Genomic DNA, 8,983 nt, shown 5'->3' with positions numbered 1-8,983 from the left:
CATCAAAGCAGCCTCCCAGACTCTCTCAGGGATTTGCTGAACCTGCCGTGAAGTCAGTTGTTCCTTTTTCTCAAAAACAACTGGAGCACTCAGCTCTCTGTGTATCGGCTCGGCAGACGACTGTGCTTATTCGTGGAATTCAGGGTCTGTGGAGACAATCCAGCAACACACCAGTTCCATTATTCAGGTGTGCCCCGAAGCTCTCTCTGCTCAGCCTTTTCTCTCCTTCGCTTCCCTCCCCACAACCCGAGTACGCTATAACTTCGTTCTGTAACACGCCGGTGCTGGTCTAGCTGAGCCGGGCAGTTGGATTTGGCTTCCTTAAACTTTTCTTTCAAACGTGAGCAGTTGCTTTATTTTATTTGGAGTAAAGAATTCTGAATATTCTCATTGCTTTACAAACAAAAAGTAATCTGAGCGTGCGGAATACGTAATTCCTGAATTGTTTGGTGTGGTAGGAGACTAGTGACAGAGGAGGGAAGCCAAGATCGCTGCACATATCTTTGAGTTTCACCTGTTGCTGTGACATTCACTGCCTGCTTGTGTTTGAACTACGGATGGGTCGGTCTGTGGCAAGCTCTTGTTATCTCGGTGCCCACACAGCTGCATCCTGCTTGTCCTACAGCTTTGTCTGGGAGCAGAGAGGCTGTTGCTGGCGTTGGAGCTCATACTGTGTCAGACCTAGAAGCAATTCTCTGTATTAGCTGCTCTCCAGACGATGGGCACTGCACGTGCAAAATGTCCTCTTGGATTTTCAGGATTCAAAGACATGCCGAGGGCCAAATGATGGCTGGGTTGAGCAGCCGAAGAATTCTTAGCTCAGCTTCCAGCAAAAGCCAGCAGCAGGGACGTTTTGGTGTTCCCTTTGGGTCCAGCAGGTGGAACTAGATGGCTGCTCGAAATAAGTCTAAGGTGTTTCATCAGTTGGTAAGGGGTGGAGAGGGGAGTTCCCAGACAGATCAGGAATTGAATTCTGAATCCTTTTGTCAGCATCCCTAGGAGTAGTCTTAACACGTGATCTAATATTCTACAACTTTGTTAAATATGGAAAAGTTTTTTTTTTCTACAACCATTGTGACTTGACTGTAACGGAAGTGCCGTGGAGATGGGAGCTTGGAGCCTTCCTTCGCGAGTGTGGCCCTGGAGGTGTTAGTCCTAGGTGGATGTTTGGTGACTGGCATGGATACCTTTTTTTCTTAGCAGCACTGGGCAAACTTAGGAAGGGAATAAGCTGTGATTTTTATCTAAAATACGTTCTTGAAGAAAGGGGGTTTGATTTCTCTATAAAGAAAAACTGCAGTTTCCTTTGGTTTTGAGTATCCAGTTACTGTACCAAATGTTTTCTTAAGAATCTGTAATTTTAGATATTTTTATGTCCTTCATTGCACTTAAATGGTGAATAACAGCAAACAATTAGTCTTAGAACAAGGTGTGATAGACTGGGATTTGTGTGCTTTTATAACGGGATCTTTACCTACGCGGGGGTCTGGGTCTGCCTGTTGAGCTGGGTCCCTCCTCTGCGTGGTTCCTGAGCTGGACGGAAGCCTTCCTGTGAAGTCTGTTGTAAAGCAATAGCTGAGTTGTTGCAGTTCAGGACCACGAGAGAGTTCAAAGACTTTTGTGACAGCTTCCTGTTGCTTTATATTTGTTTTTCATCTTTCAGCTGCGTGAAAAAGTTACCACTGGAGTTACTACTGACAGAAGCACCGTCTTGGCGAGCGTGATTGCTGCTTGCAGAAGGCTTTTCTCTCAGCCTCCCAAAGGTGATGATAACTGATCGGTGAAGTGAAGCAGGCTGCGTTCCTCACTGAGGACTGCACTTGGGCGCCGTTGCGGTTTATGGTCTGTGAGGGAGTGAGTTCTTATACTAAACTGCCAGTAATCTTGAGCTGGAACACTGATTTGTGGGGGTTTTAGGGGCTATGGAACAAGGATTGCCGTTTGCTCAACTGCACGCTCTGCAGCACAATCTCCTGTTGAACTAAGCGTGTCTCTCTCTGGTTTAAAGAACAGCTTTATTTTAGGTTATTAAATATTGATACTTTCCTGTCAACAGTAGCAGATTTATTTGTGGAAACCTAGTAGAGCTCTTCAACAAAAAGACAAGAACAAAACCGTTTTTGCAGTCTGTGCGTTGCTAGCCCCTTCGCCGTTGTGTATGTTCAGCTTGTGTCTACTGAGGTGTAATGACGAAATTGTAAACTAAAAACCAAATATAAGCTCTTTGATTGTTTCTTAATAGGATTTGAGAAGTATTTTCCCAATGGGAAGAAAGCCAATGGAACTAAAGGTACAGCTGCAGAAACAAAAGGTAAGAAAAGCTGCTTGATTTCAGTTCTTTTTGTGAAACGTGTATTCATTAGAGTAGATTTTAGCATGACATTGTGGGTTTGGAGGGGTTTTGTTTAATTGTCAGGGGAGATGTTTCTGTACCAGATTAGTTTAAAAGTATGAATTAATGTATTTTTATTAAGTTACTTTGCTTTCATATCGTGTATATCCTCTGGAGTAACATTTCTCTTCTTTTATGCCCCTGTTTGAATGCTGTCCTTAAATTGCTGGTTTACTGCTTCACAGTAGTTGACACCAGTCGGGTGTGCAGAGGTTCTCCATGTGTGGAGTTCTCAGCTTTCCCTAGAGCAAGCTAAAATACCCGGCTGGGTGTACGGATTAACCAGATCTGTCATTCTGGTCGGGGATCCAGGACCAACCCCGTAGTCTGCTGCTTGAAAGAGGAGTCAGCAGTGGCGGTGCTAGAAGGGGCCCTGTCTTTACAAGGAGGGGGGTGAATCTGGAAATTATTAGCAATGACAACCACTCCATGGTATCAGAAATCTATATAACACGTCTGCCAAGGAGGAGGAGAGGCAGCACCCCGTGAGTCTCTTATGAGAGCAGGAATCCCCAGCAAAACACTTAGAATAATCTTGCACGTGTCACAGGTTAGTGCAGTGGAAATAAGTTTTGGGCAGGCTCCGTAACGAGTTTCTTTTACATTTGGGACATTTTCCAGTTCTTGGTGCTGAGGTGTCATCAGATGTGCGATGAACAGATCTCTCTGCTGACTGTGACGGGGTCAGACAGGTGTCTCTGCCTGTTAAAGGACTATATATCTCTTTTCTTACGGAAAATGCATTTTTCCACATCCCTGCTGTACCATCGCAAACTAGTTCATTTTTCAGAACAGCTCTTTCATTTTAAAACTAATAAAAAATAGTGCAAAATTGGTGTAAGATGTAAAGAAGTAATGGTTTTGTTTGGGTTTTTTTGTTGTTGTTAGAAGCCAAGCAAGCTAGTGCCCGGCAGCCTAGCGGAACTAGCAGTGGAGGCGGTGGCAGTGGTGGAAAAAAAGGTGGCAAGAAAGAAGAAACGAACTGGTGGACCAGATTACAGAAGGTCTTGACTTTAACATATCTTTATGGCACTGTCTTGTCCCCATGAAATAACTGTGGGTGTGTTTTTGCTTTTTAGAGCCATATTCTGATTGTCTAAATCCTCCTCAGTCCTCCTGTGCCGAGTGTTTCATAGTAGCTGGCTCTAGGTGGCTCCTCACTGGGTGCCTCTCGTAAATAATCCCTTTGTATGTACCCTCAGAGGCATCTAAAACTGGTTCAGGAGCGTTGATGGAGATACAAGCTATCTGAATACGGTTGCTAGTAGTTAGTATTTGTGTAGCAGAGCCTCAGCATCGGGCAGTACAAGAATATAAAGAATATTTTGCTGGTTTTACTTAATGAGCATTTTTTTCCTCATTCCTATGTTTTTCCTGTTTGTGGTTGTTTTGGGGGTTTTTTTCTTTATTTTTGTTGTCTTGCATTTAGTCCTGGAAGGCAGAAAAAATTGTTGTAGAATGGAGAGAGAAAGGCCATATAACAGATGGCAAAACCTATATATATAGTAGTTCATAGATCAAAAATTTTCAATTACTGCTTGTGAAATGCTTAAAAGATTTTCTACTTATGCTGCAATTCCTCAGGAGTTGCTGAAGCGTGTTCTTACAAATACAGCTTTGACATTCTCGGTGGTGACAGTGGGGGCGGGGAATAGAAGGCACACACAGATACCGTGTGTTACGTTCTGACTGTATTACAGACTCTAAACCCTTTTTTCCTTCTTTTTCTAGGGTGACATTCCGTGGGATGTCAGGGAGTTTCGGATGTATGTAGTGGGAAGTTCTTTCTTCTGGACGATGGTTGTGTATTACTTCTTCTTCAGGGTTCCCGGGAGAGAAATCACCTGGAAAGACTTTGTCAATAACTACCTTTCGAAGGGAGTGGTGAGTAGTGAGGGGACGATCACTGTGCTGAAGACGCTCGTTTGTGCCTCCCCGCTTACGCTTGTATTTATGTGTCTGTGGAGGAGAGCTGGCTCAAGAATCACTTTTGGGGAGAAGGGCATCATCTGGATCAGTTCCTTGATCTGATGTTCTGGATGGCTGCGTGAAGGTTTGCCTTGGCTCAGGAGAGGAAGGGAGTGGGCAGCTCAGGACATGACTTGTTTGTTGGGTAGCTGGTGTCGCTGTGCAGAGGCAGTGAAACCAGGGTCCCTCAGTACAGGTAAGCTGACCTAATGGGTTAAGGAGACACACGAGCTGCCCTCAGCAGAAACTTACTTCTAACCTTAAACATTTCCACAAGCCCACCCCCCCAGGAAAAAGGTTTTCTGCTTGTTTCATGCCTTAAATCAGTTCTTTGGGGAATCCGAGAAGCAGCACTGCGAGCTGAAAGGTGGGGTCAAGGAAACACGCTGTCCCTTCCAAGGACAGTAAGCTGGCATAATTGTTGTAAAATTCGTTTTTACAAATATTACAAATGTTGTCTTCTCTCTTATTTCTTCTTTTCTTCCTACCTGGAGCCACCAAATTTTCTTGTCAGTGCCCTCTCTCTCTCAAACTTGGCAGCTTTCCACGCTTGAGCGTAATAGGTTGGTGGTGCCCTGAAGTTCAGGAGATCGAGTGTCTTACACAGACCTTTCCCACTTCAGGAGCTGCCAGTTCTTGGCTCTGTTTCCACCTTGTTTGTAGCTTCGCCCGGAGGTTGGGAAGACATTGGCTCGCTTCCCGCTCTGGGTTCCAGAGCAGGGATTTTGTGTTGACAGCGTGCTCCCTGCCTCTCCATTACTTCGGGAAGGTGCTAAACAGGTTGTTTCCTACCTTTCCTTGTCTGACTGATCTACGCGGAGCTGCTCCATACGCTTCTTCCCTTCTGCCTAGACCGTGCCTTACAGTCCTGTTCTTAACTGACAATTACACGTGCATCTTGTGGAAAACCCTCACTGATCGGATATGTGTCCTGAAGCCGTGAGACATTAGCTCAGTACAGAGAGGAGTTTGTTAGAGTGAACGAAGCCTGAACCCTTGTCGCAGAACAGCGTTATGAAAACGGGTTGTTGCATAAAACAGTCCCCTGAGCCTTGGTCAGATGGAGTCTGGGTGTTTAGATAAGCTAAGTATGAAGTTATTGACTGGTGTGGGTAGCCTTAGTGGTGGCCAGGTAATGGGGAGAAGACAGAAGCGCTGCTGGGGTTACGCACTTCTCAAAACAAACATGTTCAGGTGGTTTTGCATGAAGTCAGGCTAGATCTAGAGTAGCCTCTTGGCTCATGTTTTGCTTTGATTCTGCCAGGAATGGTCACGTGTAGTGAGCTGAGGGAAACAACCTCACCAGCCTGTGTGCAGTTCAGGCCCAGCTTTTAGAACCATTGCTGGGTTTAAATCTTTAAAGATGCTGAATCCAGTTATTTAGCTGCCTTCTGAAGAAACCCTGTCAAATTCAAGGAATGAACCATTTGAGACTACTTCTATAAAAAAGAAAAATGCTTAACAGTATATATCTGTGCACCTGCAGCTCGGTGTTTGATTTGAGCTGAGGTAACAGGTCCCACATAAACTAAATTCTTCATTATCCAATTGATGTTACCGTGTTTAATGTGGTAGCACAGGAAGCCTTTTATATTAGGGAAAACAACCGTAAGAGCGAAGTTGTTTTGCCTGATTCTGTTGAGTTTGGTTTGTTTTGGAAGCTGCAACAAGAGTTTGGAGTCTGTGGTCTATTGCTTTTGGTGTTTGACCACTGAAAGAGTTCGGTGGTGTTTAACTGTTCCTCTGTCCCTGTGATTTGAGCCGAGGTGTGCCCTGGGTTCCTTCAGTGTAAATTTTAATGTGCCAGTGTTCCTTGGTTACTGATCACACACGTGATTCTTTATGCCATTCCTAGTGGCAAACTGGAGATGGTGGGACCATCCTGAGCTGTAACGTGAATTTCATTCTCCTTGCTGGAAAACAGAACAGGTTCCTATTTGTGTAGCTTTTGGTGACTGTACACCCTCACACATCACAAGTTTTGTTCTTTCCTCCTACAGGTGGACAGACTAGAAGTGGTGAACAAGCGCTTTGTCAGAGTGATCTTTGTCTCAGGACAGTCTCCTCATGAATGGGTAACCACTTTTAATGCATAAACATGAGACGTTAGAAACAGCAAAGTAATCTTTGTGATGCAGAAAACTTCTAACGTGAATAATCTCTTAATCTAAAGCATGTTTTCTGCCTTACTCTTACATTAACCTACATCATGTGGTTTTCTCTTTACTGTATCGACTGCTTTGCCCCAGATATCTGAAGGCCATGACAAGTAGGTCCTTCGCAGCACCGTGCTCTTGTAGAAACGCAGAGACAGGAAGGGTGAGAAAGTGCTGAAGGTTCTGTATTTCCATCTGCTCCTGAAACCCCCAGACTTCACCACACGTCCTTCTGGATCCTTTCTGATCCAGACTGTTCTTAGTCAGTTACCTGAAAAACAGCAGAGAAGCTTTGTCAGGTACCTCTTCCTGGGGGGTAGAGGTTTTTTTAACTGACTTTCTGAAACGAGGGCTGCAAGTCCCGCTGGGGTGAAGTGAAATCTGCAGCAGTTACTTCATCAGTGGATTTCAGCGGGACTTATTTATTTATACACCTCCTCTTTAGCCTGCATACCACCAGTTGCCTTAGTTTCTCAATCCGTTAATACTTAGGACTATTCTTTATTTTTCGGTATGAGGGTGAGTAGGGGCAAGTCATGGTGCAAAAAGGGAGTTATTCTTGACAAAACAAATCCCAGCACTGTTTGAAAGTAATGTGTGGAATTATTTTTACTGGTTTATGATGTAAGTTCGTGCTGTCTCTTGTGAAGACAGCTAATGTAAAGCTAGTACGGGCTCCAAGAGTAGAGACTTGCCTTTCTTAACCAAACGATCAGAGACCTTCATGTGGAACAGCAAGTTGTACGGCTGCTGTCTTTGCTGGTTGAGTGCTCTGTGTTATTCTGACTGCATAGCTCCCTCCTAAAGACCTGCCTACCTACATTTTCCTGGTGAGAACGCCAGGATTTCAGCCCGTTTGAAGTGCCCCAAAACTGTTTGGTGTGTGGTTTCTGCAGAAGCAGTGACAGATACAGTATATACAGGTTGGTAGGCCTTAGGTTTATTAGGTGCATCTCACATCAGCTGCACACTTCTCAAGGCAACGTAAGACTCTTTTGGTCTGAGTCTGTTCTGAGCATGGCTTCTGTTTGTGTTGGAAGAAGTTGGCTTGAAATGGAGCTGAAGTAAGGTAGGGCACTTTGTGGTGATCTCTGCTTTTTTTTTTTTAGCAGTACGTCTGGTTTAATATTGGTAGTGTGGACACTTTTGAACGGAATCTTGAAGCTGTGCAGCAAGATCTGGGAATAGAAGTGGAGAACAGATTGCCTGTAGTCTACTCGACGGAGAGTGATGGGTAAGGAGTCGCTTTAAAAGTCTCGTGATAAAAAATGGTTGTGTTTACAGTAGAAAAGTCGAGTTGTAAGACATTGCACTTCACTAGGTGGCACCATGATCAGAATAACAATTATCTTGGTTCTATTTCTGCATGCCAACAGCAAGAGGAGCTGTTCAGTACTTTGTCTGTGTAGAAATCCATATCCTCTAACCCTAAAAATAGCTCCTTGTTGCATAAATGTTTCTGTTTACAGTCCTTCCTTCGTTTAAGCCCTTCCTCCAAGTGACTCTGACTAGAGCAGAAGTCAGCCAGGCACCACTGTAAAGCTCCAGAAATGGCACTCGCAGGTTTTTTGGACAGACAAAATATGGCACAGAACTACATCATATTGACTGAGATATAACGGGCACCAATTCCTGCCTGTAAATTCAGCAGAAGTCGAGTTCTGTGGCCTCACGAACAGGGGAGAAATTGGTGATTAGGTAAAATCATGCTAACCTGCCTGTCAGGAGCTGAGAGATGTAACATGCTTTTAATCTCCAAATTGGTTAAGAAAAATAGTACTGACACTGGATTTATAGCATTACGGCTTCCCCAGGAAGGAATAATGGCTCCATACTACATCTGTATTCTTTCTATTAGTCTTAATTAGCTGAGTTTTACTGGCCTTAGCTTTAGAAGACTCTAGATGTGGTTTCTGAATGGCTAGAAGACAGATGTAACCTTTTATCCCAAGAACTGGTTTCTTTTTGACCAAGTCAGCAGTTTGAAAACGACTCCCGCTGGTGTCTGCGAACTGGGTCTTGCATCGCCAGGAAATTCACCTTGGGGTGTAGCAGCTTGTGTTACTAATGAAAGGGGCTCACTTGCTGCCTGTTCTGTGTTTACATTCTTGGTGCTGTGGGCTGTGTTTCACTTCTTGGGGGATGGAGGGGAATGTTTTTAGTTTTGCAGTGTCTTTTACCAAGCTGCTGCTGCCTGCTGTCTTGGTGGCAACAGGGAAAACAGAGGCCTTAACTCTGGACCATCCTGCACCGTCAGAGATTTTCTGCTCCCTGCTCTGCCTCATTTCTCCATTTCTGTCTAACGGGGCATGCTCTTAAGGACAGTCCATAAGTAAACCTGTTGAACCCTAATTTAAACAAAGCTGGGAAAAAATAAGTGGGCATATCAATGTGCTTCTGCAAAGAGGCTGTGTGTCAGCTGGAGGCTTCTCACAGCAGATTGGCAGCAGTCTGTCAGTTCTTGCGT

The 8,983-nt window shown here is 44.5% G+C and overlaps 1 protein-coding gene across 1 annotated transcript in view; it reads left to right on the top strand.

Annotated features, from left to right (window-relative positions):
* The first annotated feature begins 888 nt into the window (after positions 1–888).
* AFG3L2 (AFG3-like AAA ATPase 2) overlaps positions 889–8,983 on the top strand; it is an 18,372-nt gene continuing 10,277 nt past the window's right edge. Inside the window, exons 1-7 of the mRNA XM_010142006.1 lie at positions 889–927; positions 1,664–1,763; positions 2,243–2,311; positions 3,281–3,396; positions 4,124–4,276; positions 6,361–6,435; positions 7,626–7,750. Of these exons, the coding sequence (XP_010140308.1) occupies positions 889–927; positions 1,664–1,763; positions 2,243–2,311; positions 3,281–3,396; positions 4,124–4,276; positions 6,361–6,435; positions 7,626–7,750 (677 nt within the window). The remainder of the gene's footprint in view (positions 928–1,663; positions 1,764–2,242; positions 2,312–3,280; positions 3,397–4,123; positions 4,277–6,360; positions 6,436–7,625; positions 7,751–8,983) is intronic.

This window comes from Buceros rhinoceros, unplaced genomic scaffold (assembly GCF_000710305.1).
Source record: "Buceros rhinoceros silvestris isolate BGI_N320 unplaced genomic scaffold, ASM71030v1 scaffold19398, whole genome shotgun sequence".
In the NCBI taxonomy this organism is placed as follows: domain Eukaryota; kingdom Metazoa; phylum Chordata; class Aves; order Bucerotiformes; family Bucerotidae; genus Buceros; species Buceros rhinoceros.
Note: the sequence above shows the minus strand (reverse complement) of the source record. Positions and strands in the feature narration are given on the sequence as shown.